Consider the following 25,942-nt stretch of genomic DNA (forward strand, 5'->3'; position numbering starts at 1 on the left):
ATACAAATTTTAAAGCCAATTATAGGATAACCATCATAGCCATTACCAAAACACCTTATTTATTGTCAAATTTTAATAGTCAATGGGCTTAATCAAAGTGTCTTTGCCTAAAATTACGGCACATATCGTATATTTACAAATATTAATGATAACATCAACAAAAAATCCACTTACAGCAATACTAAGCACTTGCACATCAGGCGGCAGGGCAATCTTCCTCGGCGCTCGCTGCAGGCAGTCCGGGCCGCGGGGGCCGGCCGCGCCGCCCGCGCCCCACTTCACCGCCACCAGGTCGTCCTTGCGCACCAGCCGGCAGTCCTGCAGCAGCGTGGTCCAGTCGTCAGGGTTGGACGGGACCACTTCCTTCCCGTCCTTGCCGATGGTCGGGAAGCGGACTGCGGCGTACGCGCCGTCCACTTTCAGTACGCGTCCTGGATGATGCGATGATGTTTGTGAGTTAGTTTAGAGTATTGAAAATGTTTACAGGACTGACAAAAATGCTGGTAAAGCAGCAAGAGCCACGGCCTGTATGGCTACTCTTGACGAAACATAAAAGTATCGGAGAATGTTATACAATCGGTATTTTTTTATGGATCTAGATAAAGTGACGCTTAGCACCAGGAAAGTTACGCCATAATTTTCTATTTACTACTTGGCAAAAAATATGTTACATACCAAGTGGCACACTCTTGACGTCTTCCAAGAAGACGACTTCCTTCAGAGGCCACTCCTCCTCGTCGCGCTGCTTCGCCAGCCCGTCGTTGGACGAGCCCTCCTCCCCGCGCACTGTCACGCGCTTAGCACGCTCTGTGGAATAAACCAACTATCATCGACTATTCTATTTCGTATTACAATACTAAGTACACCAAACAAAGAACTTTTCTGATAAAGTTTTAGAATTGAATTTCTAAAACTTTATCAGAGGATATAGATTAATTACATGAGCCTTGAAAAGGTGATGAGGTTACATAAGACGACATGTCGCAACGTCGCTACTCGCAAACGTTACTCCTGGATTCTGAGGTTACATAAGACGCCATGTCACGACATTGCAACTCGCAAACGTTATTCCTAGATTCTATGCATTTCTATAGACCTGTCATTGAGCGTCATTTGTCCAACAGCCAAATCCATTGAAATACGTAGAAAACCGTAGTGACGTCCGACATTTCATCTGCTGAAACTTCATGTGCTGTACTTACTGTGTGAAGTGCTAGTGTCGCTGCAAGTAGAGGAGGCGGGGCTGGGCGGCGGCGGCATGTCGAGCCGGTCCGCCATGTCCTTGTTGCTGTCCTTGTTGGCGTCCTTACTGCTGGATGACGACGATGATGCCTTTACTGATGATACCGTCAGCGGGGACTGGTTCTGTGGAGGAGCTCAATATAAGTGCCAGGAAACTATCTAGGGATGGGAGTGAGAGGGCAAAAACTGTTTTCAACTCAACTTCTGGGATCTCATGTGTTTATACAAAAATACCTATACTTTCATAAAATAAATTGACTGGCCCAATCTCCAACATAATCATCAGTAATTGTTCGCGTACAGCAGCGATAGGAGTCTCCCAAGAAGACAACTTCTCTTTCGTCTCTGTAATATACTAGAATTGAGTGTGTAGAAAAGGTAGGCTGGTAGGTAAAGATTAAGCTGGATTCGGAAAGATATAGATCGCATACAGTGGCGTGCTTTGGTTGAGGCCTTCGTCCAGCATTTCCATAGGCTCAAGAAGAAGAGTGTGTACATACCTGCATGTCCCTTTTATCCTTGTCGGACAGGCTGCGGTCGGGCTGCGGCGGCGGCAGCAGCTTGAACCGGCACATGTCGGACAGGTTCCACGCCGCGTTCTGCAGGATGCCCACCTTCGGCACCCCGCTCGACATGTTGAAACCTGCACAGGTGTTAGGTGGTGTGAATGACAGTAAAGAGGGGTAAAGGTGTGAAATTTACGTACTCAAAACATTGGCCTATGCATGCATAGTTTTATTCAGATCTATGCAAGAGGATCCATAGATATTTTACGGTATAGAAGATAGAAATGGTTTCATAAAATTAATAGTATTTTTATCTCATCTTTCTTCCCTTCCTATCAGGAGTGTGGAATCGATACAATTATTACCTGATAATATTTATCAACATTAGCCTCAAAATCAGTGGTCTGAATCTGGCTGTAATAGCAATTCATTCTAACAATATTGTACACATTCCTACCAAAATGACTTCACTACTACGGCTACAGATGAGTACATACCGACAGCGGCGGGCTGGTACATGGGCGCGTTCTTCATGGTGACCTGGTGGCCGGCCTGCAGGTCCTGCGGCGCGGACGCCGAGTGCCCGCGCTGCTGCTTGCGCGAGCGCGCGCGGTGCTTCTCCCACAGGCGCGCGCGTTGCCCCAGCGGGAGGACGCCCCTGGGGGGTGGAACAGTGGTTATGAGGAAGGTCGTTAGGTTTTTTTGTGTGAATGCTGATGGCTAAGGGACTTCCATTGCGTTAAGCGGACACTAGCATGGATGCCTGTCCTGTTTTACCCACACAGGAGAAGATGGAAAACCAATAGAAAAAAGATTTGTGATGGGCATCAGCTCCGGGTGATTGGAGGCCCTATGATGTGATGCGATTATCCCTGGAAATGTGTTTTTTACTTTTCTCCCACAATCCTATGGCTGGATCCGATTGTCAATTTAGCCCAAAGAAAGCGACATAATTATAGGCTATAATCATATAATAATAGAACAAACCATCCTGGGCGTCAAGTCTGCTATTGGTTACAAAAAATATCGATGAAGATATCCAATAGGGACTCCATTGTGATTGGCCCAAAAACGGTAGTCCCTAAGACTCACGGCCAGTCTCGATAAAATATAAATGCTATTGACACGGAGTGATCGTGACGTCATCTTGGAATATTATCAGTGTTGCCGTTTTTGTAAGAATTGTAAAGTGAGCATACACGGATCGTCCGACTTGGGCTTAATTCGAAGATTTTTCACACTATTTATTTAAAAGTATAACTGTTTTATCTGATTTGATGCTTTTTGAAATCAATAAAAGACGTTTTATGGCATTTAAATATATTTTTTATATATTAAACTGGCTGTATAATTAAGACCATAGGCAAAAAAAACTCTATGGTCGTGTCGATTTGTTTTGTTTGTTACACAGAGTAGGTAATATTATGGTTTTGTTTCTTATGTCAACTTTAACATTGTATCGTTTTGTTTTGGTTTTGTCTGTTAGTTGAGGATAAAAAACATACAGACGAATTGAGAACCTCCTCTTTTTTTCGAAGTAGGTTAAGTGTTAAAAGGCTAAAAGGTTAAGTGGCTAAAAGAATAATGCAATGAGTATCTGAAACGTATAAGTATAAGTAATAGATAGTCTTCTACCATCCAGTTCAGAACTATTTTTTGCCAAATTATAGACCGCTTCAAACCTTCATCATACCATCTTGCCTGCGTTCTTTGGCTATCGGGGAGTTAAATCCGCGGCAATCACTTTCACCACATCCTTACTGAGGCGAAATGTCTTCACAAACTCCGAGTCCGGCGAACTCACGAAAGGATCGACATTCCGCCTCACGAAGGCGCGATTTCGACGCCGCTCCTTCAACTCCCGCCGACCTCTATCCACTCTGACTGCTAATATTAGCATTTCCCATCGCAAATTTAAATTATAATTCCGATCCATGTTGACAACATCTGAATAATACGTGTATTATATTAGGTGTATCTGCTCAATGGCCTCAAAAAGGTGATTTTTGACAGATAAGCCTTCCATCCAACTTCGATCGAGCCGACACTATGGTCTTAAAAAATACAAGACTGCCAAATGTGTAATTTTGCGCTGTTGACACACAATCGACATACAATTATACTCTAATGCGTTTAGTAGACTTGGGGCCCTGGTTCTGATATCAAAATATACATCATATACATAAGCTCATGAGTGGGTTAGGTTAGGTCATCCAGGGTTAGGTCATCAAAATGTAATACGCGTCATTATAAACTTATTGAGTGTCAATTCCACTTACCACCAATACAGAGCCCCCGACTCGAGCCGGGCCACGGTGTAGAGCGAGCACACGTGCAGCGACGCGGCGCGGTCGGCGCCGAACTCGGTGAACGTCTGCAGCGGGTGCTCCAGCCGAGACGCGCCCGGCGCGTGAGCTGAATGGTTTTAGAGGGTATTTAGGCTGTGGTTCTTTCATTTAGGGAAGGGTTTTAGGATGAATTTAGTCAGCTGCGTGACTATTAAATAACAGATACAAACGGATAGTGAGGAAATCTTGGTGGTGGCCACATCGTTGGCTATTTATTTGAAGATTATGTCATCTTTATGTAACAAGCTATACACTTTCAGATTCTTGCGCAGGGCGGAAAATATTTTTCCCACATTCAAATCAAAAACAGCGCCATAGAACACACTTGCCGATTATCCAGGTTGTCTGGCAGAGATCGCTTTATTTGATAAGGCCGCCTTTTGTAACCTAAAGTAAATGTCCTCCTAGCCGAATTTCGACCACGGCGGCCAATCTCAACTGAGATCAGCCATCTACGCAGGAGTAGATTATAGTGCCCAAGTGTGTGCGCAGTACACAGGAGCACTCTCTGTTCCATCACTCTCAAAGCCCAATGGGACGGATTGACCGACACGACTGGAGAGAGCTAGGCGCAGGACCGACTTGCTTTACATGCCCATCCGACAGCATGGATCGTTTCACTGTTTCGGACATCAGGTGATCAGCCTTCTATGTCCTAACCAAACTTAGAACCACAATTTAGAAACACAAATTGATGGTCCCACCCAGGAATCGAACCCGGGACCTCTGGGTCATGAAGCGAAGCTTCTACCACTAGACCACAGAGGCAGTTACCTAATTAAGTGATAACTTGTTTTTTTTTTGTACAAATAAAGAGTAAGTATTCTATTCTATCTCATATAGATAGTTACTGTAACAATCCGCTTACCAATAGACTCGTCCAGATAGGTGGCGACGCGGCCCGCGTCCGTGAGCAGCGACACGCGGATGCCGGCCGCACTCACGTTCACGATACGCTCGCCCGCGCTCATGCCGAGCCACGAGCCGCGCGGGTGGTACATGCTGCCCGAGCCCAGCGCCTGGGGGGGAGGGATAGGGGGGTTAGCGATTGTATGCAAATGGAAGGAATTCAGTAAAAAGTTAGAGCCCATCCAGTCCAGCATTATAGCTTGTAGTTGTAGAGAGTAGCGGTTAAATGATCGAAGGCTTTTACGCTTGTTTTGAGGTGAGGCCTGCTTCCAGCAGGGGACTTGTATGGGCTGATAGGTTTATGTCCTCTATTCTTTTTGGGTTTTAGTTACCAACCTAGCTCATTTGTGCGCTTGAGAGTACGTCCACCGCTAATTATCGAACACATTAAGTATGGACACAAATGTACGCAATGTCGATGAGATGTAGGCACGGCACTTGTAAAACTTTCTACATTTAAAGATGATGCGGAAATCTAAACGCAAGCCTTCGCGAATCCAGTCTCCCTTGACCTTCCCCACTTACATCATTCCGCTGGTACGGATGCGCGTCGGCCCAGCGCCACTGGTGCAGCTGTCCCTGAGCCGACACGGCCACCAGCTCGCTGTGTGTGGCCGCGATGTGCGTGAAGCGCGTGCCGCTGTCCCAGTACTCCAGCTCTTCGGACACCCAGAGAGGGGAGGCCGCCATGGCAGAGTCCTTCTTCTTGCTTTCGGCTGTAATTTGGGGTTGTGTTGTAGAACGGTTAGGAAAAACATGGTATGGTATTAACTTTTCTTTATGTAATATGTATAAAGTAACAATATGAAAGTTTTTCTTACGTACTGCATATAAAGAAAATTTTATTAAAATGGCTTTAAACTAGTGAGAGCAGGTGGGAGTATTGATAGATCTAGAAGTAGAACGAGATAGCATGAGGCCGTCCGTAATTTTCATTTTATTGTTTCCTTAAATTAACTTAATAAACTAAAGACATATCTAACTATAAAAGACATCAACGATTGATATAAATACTATCACAATTGACAACATTTCAAATAAAATGCTCACCGATTTTATTTTATTTTCGACGAGATATCACAAATTTAGATGACCCGTATTTTTTTATTTCTTAATATTTCTATGTTTTAATATATTTTTTTGATTTCAAAGTTCAAAATATTTTTAGTATGAGTGACGTCACGTCGAGGCTTGGGATAAAAATATTTTCGTTGCCTGCCTAACCTAAAAAAAAAAAGTTGGATGACATTAACTTGACATGAACAAGGACCAATCAGCTTCAACTTCAACTTTATTTTGTGGCAAGGACCAATCACGTACTTCCGTCATTGACAAGGACACATAAAAGTGACAGACATTTGAGTGATGTTTGTCATTGTCATTGTCAAAGTGACATAACATGTTTTTTTGTTGTTTATGTTTCAGAAGTAAAAGCCCGTTTAATTATTATGCCACATCGTGGTGTCACGAATGATAATTTAGATTTTTATGTTTTTCTCTGAAATAAATCAAAAGAAAAATCGGAAACATTTTTTTTTGTGAATATTAGAGCCATATCTCTAAATGGTTTTCGAATTTCAACTGTATAAAATTTTGAAATGTTGTCAATTGGAGTTATAAAGTGTGAACGAACCTCCATCCTTCTCCCACGAAGTGTCCCTGAGCGCAGACTCGAGCCAGCGCCGCGGGCCGAAGTACTGTCGCTCCCTCCAGCGGCTGAACTCCGAGGGGCGCTCCTGAGTGGACGAGCCGCCCTCGCGACTGGCGCCGCCGCCGCGCCCCCCGCTGCCGCCCCCGCCGCCGCCGCCGCTGCGACTAAACACACAGATAGGACGTTTTGTTAGTTACTGGTGGAGAGTTGCGAGCGGATAAGTGGTACATTCTGAAAGACTGACTTTGCTGATTCTTTTGCTAATTTATTATATAGGGTATTCTGAAATTAATTGAGACCTCATGTGCTTCAGTGTTTCAGAAACCACATCTACAAACTACACAGTCATCTAATCTACATTTTGATATTTACATCAACGAAAAAACTAACATCGAAACACAACAAAAACACCGAATCAAACACAAACAACAGTCAGGGGATCAGCGAAGCCGGTGCAGTCAGTCTCTGACTCTCGGGAACAGCATAGCACGGGTGGTACCTTCTGACAGCCGCGTACCCGAAGATCTCCTCAGAGAACATGGCGTCGGCGTCGATGATGACGGAGTGGTCCTGCTGCGCCGCGTGGAAGCCGCCGTCCAGCAGTGAGATGAGGTCCTCGGGCACGTAGCCGTCGCCGCCCTCGCCGCCCTCCGGCTCCTCGCCCTCCTCGTCGTCGCGCGACAGCAGGTTGTTCACTGCCAGATTCACGTCCAGATTTGTGCGCTGGGGACATGGATGGATTTTATTAGTCATTTTGAGTGAGAGAAATAGGTGAATTGTCGAAATAAGGAATGGGGCAGGTAACTACTGATTAAAGTGAAGGCATCGGATGCGATCGCTGGTTCGGCCAGCTATTTGTTTTAAATTATTACTTACTTTAAAATTTTCAAATAACAATGACAATAAAATAGGGTACTCCATATAGGGTACTCCAGAAGCGTCCGTAGTCGAGCGGACCTCAGTGATCGTAACTGATCGCTGAGGTTAAGCAACAACTGACACGGTCAGTCATTGGATGGGTGACCAATTTCAAGTGGTGCTTTTCTGGACGCTTCCGTGCTTCGGACGGCACGTTAAGCCGTGGGTCCCGGTTGCTGCTTCGGCAGCAGTCGTTAAGCCTAGTCAGAGGCCTTCGGGCGGCTTGAAAACATATGACAGTCGGGTTGCCCACTTACCCGACAACTCTCTCAGCACAAGCTTGCTTGTGTTGGGGTCCACCAACCCGCACTTGGCCAGCGTGGTGGACTAGGCCTAAAACCCTTTCCTTCATTGGAAGGAGACCCGTGCCCCAGCAGTGGGGACGTAATGGGTCGTGATGTACTCCATATAGTAACATATCGCCTCACCTGTAGCTCCCTGATGATGAGGCTGCGGCTCTTGCCCTGCAGCACGACCTGCGCCTGCGTCACCAGGTCCTCGGGCACGAAGGGCGCCGGCACCGACACAACGCGCCCCGCGCCCGACGCGCCGATTATCACGCCCGTGGCGCGGCTCGTTGACCCTATAAGGAGGTTCAGATTAAGACTAGAAGTAGATATTTGAAAGAGAGAAATGGGACCAATATTGATGGTAAGAAGTGGATTTCCTATGCACCCTTTTACTGGAACACATAGGCTTCAATCTATAGAAACATTGTCCCAGTGCTTGGAACGTTTACAACCTGTATTGTATGAATTACATAATTTACATTCCTACTATACCTTGAGAGCTAGGAGCCGCGCGTATCGAATTCCTCATAATCCTGGCCCTAGTCCGGGGCTGCTGCCGGGAGCCGCAGCCGCCGCCGCCGCTGCCGCCCTGCTTGCCCCCGCTAGTGCCGCCGCCGCCGCTGCCGCCGCCTCCATTCCCCCCGCCTTTACTCGCGTCTGCTTTGCTCAGGTCGAGTCTGTCCGGGATGATGGAGAAGGCGGCCCGGCAGATGGTGCCGTCCTCCAGCAGGCAGGCCACGTGCGCCGGCCCGGCCGCCACGGCGCGCACGCCGCGCAGCTGGCTCAGCGCTGACGAGCCGGCACCCGTGCCGTAGCGGTTCCATCTCTCTGCTACTTCTTTGAGTCTGGAATATGAATTCTTGTGTTAGATGTGTCGAAAAAATTAATGAAAATTAATAATAATGAGGCATGTTGGGAGCATCAGAATCTGTATGTGAGATTTTAGTTCTTAAAATGTGTTTGTAGTAGGTACAAGGTAAAATGCTCTAATGAACATGAAATAATGGTATTTATGGTCATTTCTAACAAACCACATTGCATCTAGCACATCTCAGATTAATTGTAGTGAAGTGAACAATATGCTGCTTAACCCGCCGATGCTCGCGTCAAATTTCGTGACACAAACAGTCGCGTGTGGGTCTTTTAGACCCGAAAGTAAATTGCTTTATTTTCTTGAAACAAAAGAGAATTTACATATTATTGTATATTAAACGTAAGGTTAGTAATAAATCTATATTCAAATCAACATTATTTATGTATTTATGTATAAAAAAATGTGTTTTGACAGTTTCAAAAGTAGTATGCTTCATGTTCTTATTTATCTACATAGGAACATAAATTACAGCTTATTTTTATAAATTTTATGGTTATCAATAAAAAAAACTTATTTTTATCAAAATTAATAACCATTCTTCTACGTAACCCAAAAAAAACAACTTTTTATATAAAAAAATTATCCACAATAAGCCTTCAAAGTTAACATAAATTTACATACAAAATTACTTCTTCCTTATATTGATTAAGTATATGATTAGGTATTTTCTTCAGTATTTTTACATATTCTGATTACAATTAATGTATAAAAATGCAGTGTGATCTCTACAACGATGGTTTAAAAGGTCACGTGACATTTCTGAAAGAAAAAAATAATAAAATAATAAAAATATCATAAAAATAATACTGACACGAAGCGTCGCTCTTGGGTCGAAAAGACCCATACTCACTTTGAACGTCCGTCCTGTCCAAGTGCCGCGGGCAATCTGGTCGGGGAAGGGAGTGCGGCTAGCCTATATGGTAACTTAAAGGTACTAAGCACGCCAGTTAGTAATATCAAATATTTTAAAAGTTATCGAGGTATAAATAGAGTGATGGGTCTTTTCGACCCACGCGCGACTATCCGCGGGTTAAATATTTGAAATTGTAACACATTTATGCAAATTTATCCATTACTTTGTAAAATAATACATATATTTTTTAATTAACAACTGTAGAGTTCCACTGCTGAACAATGCCTTCTCTTCTTCAGCACACATGAACTAGTTCTGTGCCACCTCCACACTTGGAAAAACTTGTCCAAGCATGTTCCTATGCCGAGTCACTGGCAGTCTTGACAGGACCAGCGGTATTTTTGCTTGGTGGTCTGTGCACCCATGTCAGCGATGCCAGTAAAGGTACACAGTGAGGTGTTTCTAAACTAGTCTGTTCTGCAAACAGGAAGGATGCTCCACTCTACGGCTCACTCGCAAACATTGAGTTTGTACTTCTGAAGATAGGTCTAAGCACTAGACCTGTAACTCTTCCCCAAGCTTTTTTATTTCTTTCAATTGCCTATTGAAGGAAGCTATCTGAGCCATGTTAATGTACACTTATGTATTGACAAATGGTAGGTCCTGCAATGTACGTACAGTAAATATAATATTTTGATAGGCTCAATTTTTAAATCAACTTTGGGACCCAAATCGTTAATGGCTGAACTAACTGATCCAACAAACGTCTTCTGAATCTGTGTTAAATTTTCAGATGGCACCTTAGTACAGTAGTAGTAGACAGTACCTTGTATAAATCAGTAACCAGTTTCCTACCCTCATATGCCAACAACAGCTGATATTATGTACACAACTGCAGGATCCGGTCTCGTATGACCTTGGAGTATGGAACAAAACAATTGGAAATGTTTGTTCTCATGTATATTGCCATCCTATGACCCTCGACCTTTACTTGAGACTGCTTCTGCCACAGTTAGCTAAAATCATATCACAGAAAGCTCCAGAACAATGACTCATAGTCTAGGAGTAGCAAAATACCCTAAAGTAGACAAGAACTGGGAAGCTGACCCGGCCACTCAATGCATCTTAGTGATCTCAATCCAAGGCAGAGAGGACCACAACACTTTGGATAATGCATTTTATCTATGATTTGAGATCATTGAGGTTTTTTTTATTACATGAAATTACTGATGAATATTAGGTGTGTACCCTTAGTTATTACATAAATAATTGGCTATGTAATAGAATGTGAGTGTGCATAGTGGGGTTGTAGGAGGGCATCAATTATTTTTAGGGTAGGTACTCAGTAATTACGATAATTTTTTTTGCCGAGCAAATAATGCTAACCGTGTTACGGGGTTCGCAACATCACGTCAACCGCCGAGATTACGCCATTATAAAACCTCTGTGTAAATATCGCAGATCGTTGATTATGTTCAGTCTCCAATAAAATGTCATGAGGATGTTTCCCGTACACGCCTTGTAATTTCAACGAAACGTGGCCATTGGTGATATTTAGCCATGTTACATCGAATGGATGTGTAAAATGAATCGTCTTTTGAAGTAGAAAAGGGTAGCTAGCTAACGTAATGGAGGCGAATTAAATATGGAAAGAATGGTTACCTATCAATCAATTGATCCTCAGTCCCTGGCAAGGGATGAACCACAAAATGCATTGAAGACATTTCCATGCATAAATTGTCCGTGCTTCAAACTGATTTTATACGAATCACTGTTACATCGAATACAAATCACTATGATTGCACAAACAAAGAAACACCATGATTTATCCACTTCCAACCACCATATTTCTTGCAATTTTTCACTAATCTTTTCTCGTTCTCAAATACATGTGAGTCGGTGTATGACGGAAAAAGAAAGAAAATATCAACATGGCTTCTCCGCCCGAAATGTTGGTACACCTGTCAGAAAAGCTGCGTTCAAGATTTATTTTAAGGATGTATTCAGTGTATCGCGATTAGTTCTTTTATGTTTTAATATGATGTCGTACTACAAAATTAAAATTATAAATCGGAGCCGATACACTCATTTTATACTCTTAGACGGTTTCACACCGCTGCACATGCATCACGCTGAACGTTGTTAAGAATATTAACTGCTATTATAAAAAAACACGCACAGTCTAACACACAAATCGCATCTACGTTTATGCCCGCTGGGAGCGTGAGATGAGAACTGCCTAGAACTAGTACTGCGGAATTTCTCGTGGCGATGGCGCGCTCGGCTTCCTAGATAATGCCTACATGTACACTCTCTCCATTCGACTCACACTGACACAGTCACTATTCTAAACATACAGATTATTCGAGTAATAATGAACTCAAAGAACGGACCCTAGAATTTGTCAAATAACTGTCATTTTTTCAGTTTGTCAAAAAAGTGTCAAAGAAAAATATTGTGAAAAATGGCGGCCAAGTCAAAGAAGCGGCTGTCGAAAATAGAAAATAAGCTATTAAAATTAGACAAGTTACAGTTAAATGATGTTATTTGTTCCATTTGCCAATCGATCCTCATAGAACCAGTTACATTACCATGTTATCACGATTTCTGTCACGGTTGCTTTAACGGCAGTGTTGAAAATAATGCTTTGTGTTGCCCACTGTGTCGCCTGCGAATAGGTTCTTGGCTCAGGACCACAGCAAAACAAAACAACCTGGTAAATACACAACTATGGGAGTTCATCAAATCAAAGTTCCCGCATGAAATCAGTGTAAAACTCAAAGGAGACGACATCAATATCCCTGAAGGTAGCGTACGCCATACATTGAATATCGAGACAGCTGTTTAACTAAACATAGTCGTAGTAGTATTTGCATACTTACCACTCTTTATTTACAGATAAGCCGGCCCTTCGTTTGAGTGCACCAGGGGAAATAAGACTAGAATATGAAGCTGAACTGAAAAGATTAAGGGAAGAGCGTGTACAAATTGAACAAAAACATCAAAAAGAAACAGAACAGTTAGTAAAGTAAGTTATCATTTTCCTTGTTTACCTACAGTTAGATAGCCCCTTGGGTCATTGTGTTTTTTTAAATATCAGCTTTAGCTATAATTTTTGTATACTTTTTTTACAGAAAAATACAGACTGAAGAAGAAGAAGCGCACAAAAAATATTTAGAACGAATAGAAGGGGATGAGAGACTTGCCAAGCAGATCCAGCTGAACACCTCACAAGAAATCAGTTCATCCAGCACAAGTACTAGGAAGCAGAACACTAGGATAGCTGCCATCAAGTCTAGAATCAAAACCAACAAAATTGAAAACTATTTGTGTAAAAGAAGTCCTCCCATTGCTAAAGAGTAAGTATCTTCACTGTTATTTGTTAGAAACAATGTAATTTTATGTGTAATATTTCAAACTGGTAAATATGTATACAACTATGGAAGCCAAAAGTGAAAAAAAACATTATTTTATTTTCTTCCTAAAATTCCAGGTCTTGATGAAGAAATCATGTCTGCAATTTAATCTATAATGTATTTATTTCATATGTTACAGAAGCCCTAAAGTACAAGATGACAATACAAGCACAGATAGCTCAACTCCCAAGTCTGCCCCGGACAAGTCACAGGCATCTGCTTCCCCTGAGGTGGCACCCAGCTATACTAAATACCTCAAAAATATCATAGATAAGAAATTTAAAAATGACTCAGGAGTATGGAATAAAGAGAATGGTGATACTACTCCTAAAGTGATCTCAAATGATGTAAGTAAAACTATCTATTGTAATTGTTTTTTGTTATGAGATTAAACTAACATATTATATTTATCTTTCTTTATCCTAAAAGCATTGTAAAGTTCCAGCACCAATTAACACCAATTAAAACCCTCTTAAACTCCAGGAAGAACCATCAAAACCCAAAGTGGAGGAGGAGGAGCCTAAGTGTAAGACAGTGAAGCCCACAAAGACCATCCACTCGCTGCCGGTGTCGCTGCCGTATACGGGCATCCTGCAGCACAAGCGAAACCTGCTGGAGCGCAAGGACACCGGCAGCGCAGACTCCATGCGCCAGGAGCTCTGCTACTTCAAGCCCATCGAAGGAACTACACCAACCAGGTAGTTTTATTTTTCTCATGGTTGTTAATAGTTATCTTCTGATCCTGTTAGTGTTGGTAAGTCACTGTGGTGAAAGGATTGGCCAGTCAGATAAGCATTAGTTGCTGACTGCCCATGTTATAGTTATTGAAAAGGGCCCGGCAACCAGTGCACATTTGCGACCCAGTTAATTATGCAAATGCGAATGTAAGTTAAAAAAAATAGATAAGCAGCATAAAAGCTGTGTTAGCATTAGCGACATTGCTGAGCGTATTTACCTATTGATTTCAAATTAAATTTACTAATACTAATTAGTGAGCTTGAGTGAGTTTTTCTCGTTTTGTGTCACCTTTGACCACCCCTCATGCAAGTGACATCATCATCCACCTCTTTGCATTGACTGCTGGACATGAGCCTCCCAAGAATCGCCACAACACCAAAAAGTTCCCCTTTGTCTTAAATTTTGAAGTTCATAACATTTGTGCATGCAACATATTATTCAAATTGTAAATTATGCTGCAAGAAGTATGACATGACTGTACAGTCATGACACTTATGTGCCTTTTCGATTGCCGTTTTATCATTTGACCAAGCCTAAAAATTTTATTTACCATACCAATACCATATTGCCATACCTACATTACCCATTACCATATTAATAGCGATGATTGTACACACTAAAGAACATCATAAACTGCTGGTTTTTCTAAATAGTTGATCATCCGTATTCCAGCTACAAGGCGGGGTGCGGGCTGCCGCTGCGCGTGGCGGCGCGGCGCCCCCTGGCGGCGGTGGCGGGCGAGCCGCTCCCGGCGCCGGCGCGAGGGCAGCTGCTGGCGGAGCTGTGTCGCCTGCGCAGCCTGTCGCTGGCCGCGCGCCTGCCCTCCGCCTTCGTGCTCGCCATAGAGGTGCTCCGGGTGTCCACTGAGGTATGACTGAGTTGGGGTCTAGCGTCAATAGTAATAAGTATCTGATTAGTGCAGAGGCAGCGTTGTACAGTCAGCTGCATAAGTAGCTGTACACTTTTGTACCTTGTCATCTCACAAACTGCCTTTTGAAACATTGACGGTTTGTTATGTAGTCAATTTGACAAGGTACAAAAGTGTATAAGAACTTATGCAGCTGACCGTACATGGCGTATCTTCGTGCGTTTGTTTACTCACTACATAAATCATGAAAGAACTCGCACAACATTCTCCTTTTATGAGGATTCCAGGGTATCGCCTACTGTCGCTCCTATGTGCATTGTGTATGGATGTTAGAGCTATCCAAGTTTGTGATTTACCCCATGAAATAAATTGATTAGACCTAATATCTTTTACAGGGCCATCCAATTAAACTACCTCCGCGTACCAAGGCGAGTGTGAAGAAGTACTCTCCGTCGAGCCCGGTGTGCGCGAGCCCGAGCCCCAGCCCCCCCGCGCCCCCGCCGCCGCCCCTCGACGGCATCGCCAAGCTCCACAGCGACTCCACGCTGCGCCGCACGCGCTCCATGGGCAGCATACCCAAGTCAGTCAACGAAACCACGCCCAAGAAGTCCAAAATCAAAAACAGAAAAGTCTCATCCGAAAGGAAACGCTACCTACGAAGCGACTCGAAGAAATTCAATGCGACCCTCTCCCTAACGAGCCCGCCGCTCGTCCCCGACCCCGTCAACAACAACAAGATAAGCTTAGTTATGAAGAAATTGTCTAGTCCATTAGAGAAGTGCGACGTGAAGTTGATCCTGGAGGAGCAGCTGCGCATCGAGCGGCTCATCGAGCAGGAGAAGCAGGACCTGGCGCTGGCGCGGCGCGTGGACGCCGAGCTCAACGGCCGCCAGCTGCGCCGCGCCGCCGGCAAGCGCCCCGCGCCCCTCGCGCACCCGCTGCGCGCCAACAAGAAACTCAAAGTGTAGACCCTGCCCCGACCCGTGTGTACATCTAGTTAGTCCACAGGAACCTCAGTATTTATTCGTAACTAGAGGGTTAGTTTAGATTGACGAAAAACGAATGAAAAAAGCTGTAGTGCAAGTGGTACATTAAATGAATCAAGATAGAGTCGTGGTTAGCGCAGCAGCTCTCCGAATTTGGTATATTTGTCAGCTAAAGTAACCCTCCTGGCACTTATGTCATGTTGTACTCATAAATGTGTTGAATGTTCCCTTTATATGTAAATGGTACCTCCATGTGTCTGTATGTAATGTACTGTCGATCTCGTTTCGCAATGTCTGGTCACACTACAGTAATGTTACTTCTGTGGACATTTTCCGCTTGGAAATAATGTGTAGTTTTTGTAAGGTGTCGTAATTTTATGTTTGTATTGTTAATTTGTTACCTGTCCTAAATACCTACTGTTAAATAGAGCTGTGAAAAATTATTCTTTCTTAAATTAATGTTACAATAATAATAATTACTCTGATAAATAATCGTCAGATGCCATAAAAATTGTAGGAGTTACGTTTAAATTAACTCGTAGTTAAAACTTCATTGGAAAGACTAAATAACCATGTAAACGTTCTCAGTAAGATATTTATAGGTAAGTAGGTACTTCAAAGATTAAACGCATGTAATGCTATAAACTTTTAGAGTTATACCTACCAATAAAAACAATGTAGCGTGTCTATAAAATAAGTTTGTGGTCATATCTATTACCATCTTATCTCTTTTATGTACATTTAATTGAAAGCATCTAATAGCTGCTAATTATGACCATAAATTAATGTTTTGCTGTGATATACCTCAAGCACTGTCCCCTTCACCCTTTGGATATACCTATTTTATATTTTTTCTTCATCATTGTAATAAATTCGGTGCTTGTGGTGAATATGATAATTTTATTATCAGCTATGTATAATTATTACGTATATGATTGTTCAGTAAGGACTACCTTATGATTTGTAAACTTAGAAGTTTAAAATATTTCATTTTCCCTGTAAATAAACAAAATTTCAATTTCATACTTTGTTTAAGCTGTCCCATAAGAGCTTGATACCCACTTGTTTCATTAATCTTGTGGTGGAATGGAAAATAGAGCACAAAACAACAGTTAATACATAGTTATTTATTTATTTGTAGAATCATTAATCATACCACCATCATGAAAATTGAATAGGTACGAAGACGGTCATGCCACAAAGTCCAGCAACTCGGCTACTCGCCATCTGCGAAAAAATATTTTTTTTTATTAACATGGGAAATCTTGCGGACACACTCCTTATACAGAATTATGAGCAGTTGAGCACAGCACCATGATAAAATTTTTTTCGCTGCTGCTACTTATTATGGAGACCTGTCAAGGATGTTTTTTTTATCCAAGGATGACCGACCAGTCATTGGGACCAAACTACCTACAAATATTCATAGTACTGCTTCAAAAGTGATCTTGTTTTGTTATCAAGTACCTAGGTAAAATTCTTGAATACATATAAAGGTTGATCAGCAATTATTTCAGATAACAAAGAAATGTAAAGATATACCTCAGTATCCCACATCATTGCTGCACTGCTTTTTGCTTCTTGTCGGTTTTCAGTCGACAATAAATTTCTGATGCATAAACTCCGGTCTATGAATCTGTGTGATATTTCGAGAGATGTAGTGTTAATACACAAGACTTTATATTAAAACAAATTCATAAAACTGCAGAATTTATATAAAAAAAACATCAGCACATTACCACAAGCCATCCTTCAGTAGTTACATTCAAGAATGACACATCAGCCAACACTATACCTGCAACAGTGCCACTACTGCCACTCTCAACGGCTAGAGAACAGAAAACTTACACATTATTTCCACTCACATAAAAAAATAAAAATGTTATAATCAAAATGAATTCTTACTTCTCAGCCCAACCATTACTTGCACCCTGGCTTCAATTTTGTCATTTTTATTCCAATCATAATGGATAGCACCCATTTTGTTCAAATCTTGCTTCTTCATATTATTAACACACATGAAAAATCCTTCAAGATCTCACAATAATCATTTATCACATTCCTAGTCTTATTTTACTTAGTATATTCCTAAGTTTACGTAAATACTTTTGCATATTAACATTCCATCAGAATCATTGTTATTTAACTAAAATATAAAATCACACAGACTTTCATAGTCAAAGAAAACATCCATCTCTGTAATACATACACTTTTATTTGATAAGTTTCCTCAACACATCACCATCATAAAGAACACACATTTATGTGAAAACTTAAAGTCAGATTACATCTAGAACATTACAGCCCTCTCAATGCAAAGACATTCAACAATGCTCCTTTTATCTAGCTCATGCCTTTTCTGAACATAATAATCTAACTTCATGACAGCATATAGTCCCAATCAGTCCATCTATAAAATTTATAAACTATCCCTTAAAAGTAACATACACATAGTAAAGACCACTATTAATATTTAGAGATGATAAGTGACATAAAATGAACTAGAAATCTAGTTTTGCACATGTCAGCGAGGAACATGAGCGGGTCTCACCTGCGACTCATGTCTGCGGCTTGCTGTTCCAGCTGCTGCTGGGCCCACTGGACCCTCCACCACCTCCATTACTTCCCCAGTTCTGCCCATTGGACCAACTTCCTTGGTTGTTCCAGTTGCCCTTTCCACCTCCCCAGTTAGGGTTGCTGCCTCCCTGGTTCCATGACTGTGGGGGTCCATTCTGGTTCCAGTTTGGATTTCCATTCCAGTTTTTTCCACTGTTTCCCTGAGGTCCCCCTTGCCAATTGCTAGGGCCACTGTTGTTGGGGCCACCGAGGAATCCTCCCCAGCCAGCTTGATTGAGGGCAGCAGCAACTAGACTTATTGGCAAATTGAAATTACTTGGTGGTCCACCATTAGGGTTAATCCCTAAGTTCTGCATATTTAATGTGTCAATGTTTCCGCTGCTGGCACCTCCATTGCTGTTGGAGGCCCCCGACGGTCCACTTCGACTGCTGTCCCAGTTGGTTGGTGGTCCATAAGAGTCACTCTTCCAATTCTGATTGCCCTTGGGTTTAATTTTAGGTGCAGCACTGGACACTGATACTGATGCTCCCTTGATCACATGGTCTTCACCACACAAGCTCTGAGCTACTTCTGGATCCAGAAATGTTACAAATCCAAAAGCTCTGAATGGACGTGGTACAAACACATCAGTTACTTCACCAAACTTTGAAAAATATTCTCGAAGGTCATCTGCAGTCATATCTTCAGTACATCTGCCAACAAATACTTTACAAGGCATTTGCGGAACAACACCTTCCTTTGAATTAGGGATCCTCACATCCACCCAGCGGCCGTCAATGTTGTGTCTCTGTGCAAGTGCTCTCATCTGAGAAGCATATGTAGCAAAACGGATGAAGCCAAATCCTTTGAAGGTTCCATTTTTATCTCTTTTCAGTTGAACCATAACCACCTCTCCAAACTGTTCAAAGTACTGTTTGATTGTTTCTTCAGTTGCCTTCCACGGTAGTCCGAGGCATATCAGGTCTGAGCAAATTAGTTTCTTCTCGAGCCGCTTTGTTTTGGCAGCAGAGTTTTCAGGTGAAACGTCTTCCATTTTACGTTTATTTTCTTTGGGGAAAACACAAATATAGAGCAGCTTACCCCAGCCGGCTTCGGATGGCGGATGTAACTTTCCATCACTGAGTCGAATCCCTCGCACAGATTTACTTTCAGGGTGTCGATATTTGAGCCCGCACGCCCCAGGAAACTGGGCCACTAGAGTTGAGAGCAACAGAGTGCCGTCTAACTCGCAGGGAATTTCCACAGCGTTGTTGTCATCTTCATCTTCACTTACACGGATATAATCAAAAAGTTCATCATTGAACATGTCACTCTTGTTATTACTCATCGTTACTTTAGTATTTGTACTAAAAACAATAATTAATATCAGTAAACGGATAATACAACATGAAAATTCGAAATTTCTTCGGTCAAATCAAAATGGCGAAATGACACAATAATGACATTTCCTGTCGTAAACTCCACTCTATGGTTAATCTGTGTACTTAGTCTATGGTTATTGATAGCCAACTTTGATTCCTTTGTCATTGCAACTTTGTCGTTCAGCTGACGTCCGAGAGCGATCTGTCTGGCACAAGGCACGAACTGTCCCAAAAGAAGTGCACACTATCTGACACTATCAATTGCGGCTTGGTTGCGGCTGACAGCCGCGTCCGCTAATGTGTCGGCGCCTTAACAGATGGCCATGAAATCATAAACAAAATGAATATATTTTTTAAATACATGTAGTGATGTGAAAATAACGATTTAACAGTACTTAAAACCAGAACGTCTGCGCCCAGGGTTGTTATTATTCTAAGAAAAAAAATACGACCATACTCTAATTTTATCAATTTTGGTTTGGTGTTTGGTTTAGGATGTTCACTAGTACTCTATAAGCAACATAGTACCGAAACATAATTGTACACCCGAGTCCTAGTTGTTATGATTATGTTATTATAGTGCGTAAAAGAAGACAGACACTTAATGATAACTATCGCCACCTAGTTACCACTTCCGCATCCCGATTATGTTTTCCATTTTCAATGGGAGATTTTCAACCATAGACAAACAACCATAGATTATAGATGACTTCATACTCAACAGCACTGCATTTTTTTTGTCGGCATCTAAGTAAAAGGTAGGTACTTAAGAAAACAGAGTGGAGTTGGAGTGGAGCAATAACTTGCGTTGTCTATAGTTATAACCCCAGACCCCACGAAAGCCCCATAGTCACCCTTATACCCTGATTACACTTACCGAGTAGAGTGGTCAGATTGAGACAGTATCCTCCGCGATCCTCCACCAATGAACGGCTGTGCTATGTAAGTGTCTCGCCACTCTACTCGTTAGGAACAATCAGGGTAGTTATAAGGGTGTGAATGTAAATGAAACTATGAAACTGAAAAATGAACAAACGTTTAACATTAGGTGAAAGTCCACCTATTGAAAGAATTTTGGATTTTAATGTACTTAACAGAAGACAAGATCATCCAAATAGTTAGTGGCTCATACTTACAGTACAGTATATACTTATACCTAGTTACTTACATGTAGAGGAAACGTGTCTAGGTAGGTACTTTATTTAACAACATGCTTTTAGATTATTAGTCTATGCTGTTAGATAAGAACTATTTATCTACCAAAACGGCGATACGATTTTTATTAGATTAAATCGGAATATCTCCGTCTTCTGCACACTGGTTCACCTTGACATTTACTTCGGTCACCAGCAGTCTATCTAAGCTTAAAAACTAGAAATATTAAAGCTTTTCTTGTTTTTCGTATTTAAATTTACCTACCTATTAAATGATTTTAGACTAAATCTATCGAAAGAATCTTTCCGTAGAAATTCCCTAACCTGCCTTGCAACCATGTACCTACCTAACTGCGTAATTTAATTAAATGGGATCTAATATAGGACTAGGTTGAACAACCTTTACTTAGTAGGTAACAAAATCAAAAAAATAGGCAAATAAGTATATACTTAAATGGTAGTTAAAACTGACTAAAAAAATAAAAACATTCTTAATGCCAAGCAACCGCAGCAAACTAACCAACATACATACATACATACATCCATCCTGACGTCCCTCAGCAGGGACAAAGGGCTTTGAAAAGATTTCTCCATCTGACTCCAACACAACGTTAAAAACCCCTGACATTCAACACGAACTTTGGAACGGTTTAGACGATTTTGATAACATACTTATAGCTAAGAACACTCGGGGTAACACCACCCATAAAAAGAAATAAAAAATCAGTTTAGCTGTTTGGGGGCTAACACGAACAGATACACAGACACGTTAAACTTATATCACCCCTCTTTTTTATAGAGGGTAAAAAAATATTTTTAAAGCAAATGAAACAATTTACAATATTGTCATTATATTAACAATTAAGATATGGATTAGTTAAGTACCTCTAGCCCTGGGTATTAAACAGAAAATTATTATTATATACTTCATCATTCATCATCATCATCATTATCAGCCCGTATGTGCCCACTGCTGGGTATAAGCCTCTTCCCTATCACGCCATCTCTTGGGGTCCAGTGCGAGTCTAGTCCACCTTAACAATGTCATCAGACCATCGGGCTGGCGGTCTGCCTATATCTCGTTTGCCAGTTCTTGGCCACCACTCTGTGACTGCCCAGTCCACTTGACGTCGTCCCTCCTGTACCAAGTGTTCTGCCCATCTCCACTTTAATCTTGTGATTCGGTTACCCACGTCATCCACACGAGTTTTAGGTCGAATTTCGACATCGGGCACACGATCCACACGAGAGATGCCGAGCATGGCGCGCTCCGTAGCCCTATTGATCACATTCATTTTATTTTAATTAAGTATAGTTACATAGATTATCTACCAGAAAATATCTGATGCATAAAATTTAAATAACATTGAATTACAATAACAAAATTTAAAATGTCGCGGAACTCGTTTATTCATTTAACATTTCGTAAATTAAAATAAATACGATAATATAGCGATGACTGCGTTAGAAAAATATCCTTACAGCTGACATAAGGTTAGATAGGTATTTGCAGAAGGTATGGTAATGGTAACTATACCATAGGTATGTTGGTAAATACAAAAGAACGGCACGTTAATGTAGTAAATACTCTCTCATCTTTTACTTACCTGTTGCAAAGTTAGAGTTGTCGTTCTCTATCATCAGCATCTCTGAGAACTAACAAAAACACATTAATTTATTTGCCATTCACGCGAATTTAAATAGATATCTGCTATATTTGGAACGTGAAAGGTCAAACAGCCTAGTGTCGCAAGAAACGGTGGTGGTTGGAACAAAAGGCTCCCTTCACTGTTCTTATAGACCTAGCTATGTGCCAATAATAAGCATAAGCACCTATATACTATATACGTGCCTTTACATTGAATGAAATCAAAACTGAGGTATACCTACACCGACCCAATACCCGATATGGAATGATTTTTCAGAAATATTAAGATGATTTTGCGTCGGTATTCTTCCTGTGGATAGAATAATCTTAGGGTAGAATATTTCAGAGACATTTGTTTTATTTTAAGTACATATACATACCTATTTTTTATTTTTTAAATTGTAAGTAACTAGTTTTGTATGGTATAGATTAAGTAGTTTAGGTAGAGGTACCTACATATTACGTAACTAGGTACCTTGTATATAATTTTAACTCATATTCCTAATCTGACTAGCTCTATCTAGTAAGTATCATTTTTGTAGGCACAGATTCCCCATAATTCCTTTGTTCCAACTTCGTTTCGTACGCATTGGCGATGGGATGGCGAGGCTGGCTGGCCGGCTAGTGGTGACAGGAAGCCTGCACAAGGCGAGCGGGCGTCTCGCCGCAGTGCAAGGTCGACGTGCATTTTATTAATAATATTATACATTCCCCTTTCATTTCCAAGGATTTTCTCGCATTAACCGCGCTTCTTTTCCGCATCTACCTAGAACCTGAACTGCATGCGCATGTGAGTTGACGCACGTAGCAAATATGCAATAATTTATGGTTTCGTAGACTGCCTTAAGTAGGTATATACATAGAAAGCGTAGCAACTACCAGAATACGATAGTGTTCGCGTTCGGTGGAGTGATTTCCATAAGTTTAGAAATTGACACTGGGTTGCACTTGCGCTGTGAGCCTGTGACTAATATTTTAACGGTAAGCATGTTGTCCAAACAGTCAGCAGTGTGTAATTTGTTGTGCGGCGGATTTGAAATGCGTTGCACGTCCCGTGGTGCCGGAATTTCGCTGCGTTCACTGCGGTCACCGTCGCGTCAGCCTTTGTGTGGGGGTCCGAGCGACTAGCCCGCGGGCCGAGGACGTTGACTCCGGCCGAGTGGGAGGATCGGATGAAACACCATCATTCCTTCCTACCACCTACACTAAGCAAGCATCCTGTGTGCTAAAGCAGGAGGGATATATTTAAGGAGGTATTCAGGCTTTGTACTTGGCACTGTATATAGGTATAGGTTCGTTTCTGATCTTTGTCTTGATATGTCTAACTTAAACTAAGTAAGACCACTGGATCGGTGTGGTCACCCTAGCTATACGAAAATGAAAGCCTTGCTAGTTTTTATTTTCTGTATCGTGAATATCGCGATAAAGATAAAATTGGAGTACTTACTTAGTAAACATCCTCGGGGTGGAACTTACATATCCAGGCGAACCTCAGCAGGATTCTAAATGAACACACGTCTACCGCGGTGGACCCGGGCGGGTAGATTTAAAATCGGTAAGTACCTACCTGCCTAATCTTAATCAACGACAAATGTAATGAAATAAACAAATCAGTGCTTTCTGATCATGATCAACAAGTGCGCACCATCGCATCGTGTTGCGGCGGATACAAGGGTCTTAACGAATAAATCTCTGATAATGATAATAATAATACTGACTTGTGATATCTTGATACGATTACCTAGCTATTTGCACCAACTAATCAGTGACATTGACCATTTTATCACATTGAAGCGTTTAAAATAGATAGGGTACCTTCGCAAAGGGTTAGCTGATTGAAGGCCACTGAGAGGGAAAATATCGTAAATAACATAAAGGTAGGTCTAATGTCTATTTTTTTTAAATTTTATTGTCGTATTTACCAAGTTTATTATATTAATTATTTCATAAGATTTCGGCAAAAGAGTTGGAGAAGAGATTTTCCTGTTAAAATAGGTAAAGGGCAATGATCTGACTGAAAGATGTATATAATTAATATGACAATATAATTTTTCAAAATGCACCTAACACTATCCCATAGCATTATGCTATTGATGGTGTATAAGATTAAATTATGCTAAGTATACATTAATAAGTTTAGTAAATATTCGATAAGGTTTTCCCCGAAACGATACTTAAGGTAGGTTAATTATTATGGTATTAAGGTGGTTATTAAGGTAGGCTTATGGCATTGCCTAATATTTATTTTCCTAAACTCGTACTGCATAATAAATTTACACTTTAATGATTTTGTATGCCAAAATCATTAAAGTGTAAATTTATTATGCAGTACGAGTTTAGGAAAATAAATATTAGGCAATGCCATAGACTAATAAATAAGTTTTGATCAACCATACATATTGTGAACTGCGGTCAAACCAGTACAGCCACTTAGTAAGTAATTATTCCATAAGTTTTGCAACCGTTAATTGAGACAGGTTAACAATTTCTTTGCAGATTACGGAAGCGATTGCAGTTTTATAGCTGGAATGCAGTTAAGTAATTCAATGTTAACTCTAACACCAGCTTGCGTTCTACCACCATACTTTACCTAGGTAGGAATCAAGGTAGTACCTAAGCAAAGGTATATAACCTATCTGGCGTATTTACCGTCAGTATACCTACATCTGTAAAATCATGAAAATGGTTAGGTACTTATAAACATATATTTTTATAACATAGAAACAACTACCTAAATAGGCAAATAACTAGGTACATGATTGTGCAAATACCAACTTAAGATCATGTTTTACAGAAATATTTTTAGTGAGTTTTTAGTTTTTTCTGTCATGGATTCGAATTCTTTAAAGCTTAATTTAATAATTAACAATACTGCATGGTAGTTACTAAAATATGATCATGCCTACTTAAAATATACCTACTTATACTTACTTTATACCTATCTTCGGCAACTACATTCCATTAGGCCATATAAAAGTACTATAACACAAAAAAAAATATTAGCTTAACATTTAAAAGAGTTAATAGTTACTGGGATCCATTTTCATTTTCATGATTTTATTTTGTACAATGGAATTTAAGTAGTTTCGACTGTAAGTACCTATTTAGGGATGAACTTTCCTGTACCCTACTAAGTAGGTAAGTATCTGCTTAAATTGAATCATTATGAAATAATATTCGGACACTGGCTGGCCCTGACACGAAATCAGGTTTTTTGAGTATAAGAGCATTATCGAACTGGTTATTGGTTATTGCAGCGGTAACCTATACCTATGTACCTTTGTCCTGTCTACCAAATACATACATATATCTAGATAATATATTATCAAGTATCTACTATTTTGTTAAAATACCGCGTTTCTTTTCAATATTCATGTCCCTAAAAAGCGCTCGAGGAGTTAAGTACCTACACTGTTAGTTAAATACTTAGCACATTTACTAACCAACTTAATTGTTTCCTCTTCCTCACCCGTCCTATCCCATCTTCAGCCTACCTGCCTGCCTCATGTACGCTACGTATTTTTTTTCCTCTGTGCCTTGTCATCTCCACGAGTCCACAACATCCAGCCTCGATTAAAAAACTTCCACCACGCTGGTAGGTA

General features: G+C 41.1%; 3 protein-coding genes across 3 annotated transcripts in view; 1 reads left to right on the forward strand and 2 right to left on the reverse strand.

Moving 5' to 3' along the window:
* The window catches only part of LOC105398172 (E3 ubiquitin-protein ligase UBR5), a 42,498-nt gene extending 30,959 nt beyond the window's left edge, over positions 1–11,539 (reverse strand). The window contains exons 1-13 of the mRNA XM_048625990.1: positions 11,254–11,539; positions 8,357–8,709; positions 8,003–8,157; positions 7,156–7,379; positions 6,639–6,820; positions 5,531–5,721; positions 4,965–5,115; positions 4,028–4,163; positions 2,246–2,406; positions 1,743–1,885; positions 1,203–1,365; positions 676–807; positions 175–431 (exon numbers count right to left, since the gene is read on the reverse strand). Of these exons, the coding sequence (XP_048481947.1) occupies positions 175–431; positions 676–807; positions 1,203–1,365; positions 1,743–1,885; positions 2,246–2,406; positions 4,028–4,163; positions 4,965–5,115; positions 5,531–5,721; positions 6,639–6,820; positions 7,156–7,379; positions 8,003–8,157; positions 8,357–8,709; positions 11,254–11,321 (2,316 nt within the window). The 5' untranslated portion in view covers positions 11,322–11,539. The remainder of the gene's footprint in view (positions 1–174; positions 432–675; positions 808–1,202; positions 1,366–1,742; positions 1,886–2,245; positions 2,407–4,027; positions 4,164–4,964; positions 5,116–5,530; positions 5,722–6,638; positions 6,821–7,155; positions 7,380–8,002; positions 8,158–8,356; positions 8,710–11,253) is intronic.
* Positions 11,540–12,021: 482 nt separating this feature from the next.
* Positions 12,022–16,622, forward strand: LOC105389694. The gene is made up of 7 exons (XM_038108252.2): positions 12,022–12,398; positions 12,490–12,619; positions 12,726–12,950; positions 13,147–13,354; positions 13,491–13,705; positions 14,418–14,613; positions 15,009–16,622. The coding sequence occupies exons 1-7, from the start codon at positions 12,056–12,058 to the stop codon at positions 15,579–15,581; spliced, it is 1,890 nt and encodes a 629-aa protein (XP_037964180.2). The 5' UTR covers positions 12,022–12,055; the 3' UTR covers positions 15,582–16,622.
* An 89-nt stretch (positions 16,623–16,711) lies between these two features.
* Positions 16,712–19,632, reverse strand: LOC105398113 (TAR DNA-binding protein 43). The gene is made up of 3 exons (XM_038108255.2): positions 18,151–19,632; positions 17,142–17,235; positions 16,712–16,826 (listed from the first exon to the last, which is right to left on the reverse strand). Exon 1 carries the CDS (start codon positions 19,502–19,504, stop codon positions 18,158–18,160), a length of 1,347 nt encoding a protein of 448 aa, XP_037964183.1. The 5' UTR covers positions 19,505–19,632; the 3' UTR covers positions 16,712–16,826; positions 17,142–17,235; positions 18,151–18,157.
* Between the last annotated feature and the right edge of the window lie 6,310 nt (positions 19,633–25,942).

The sequence above is a fragment of the Plutella xylostella genome, chromosome 15, assembly GCF_932276165.1.
Source record: "Plutella xylostella chromosome 15, ilPluXylo3.1, whole genome shotgun sequence".
Taxonomy (NCBI): Eukaryota; Metazoa; Arthropoda; class Insecta; order Lepidoptera; family Plutellidae; genus Plutella; species Plutella xylostella.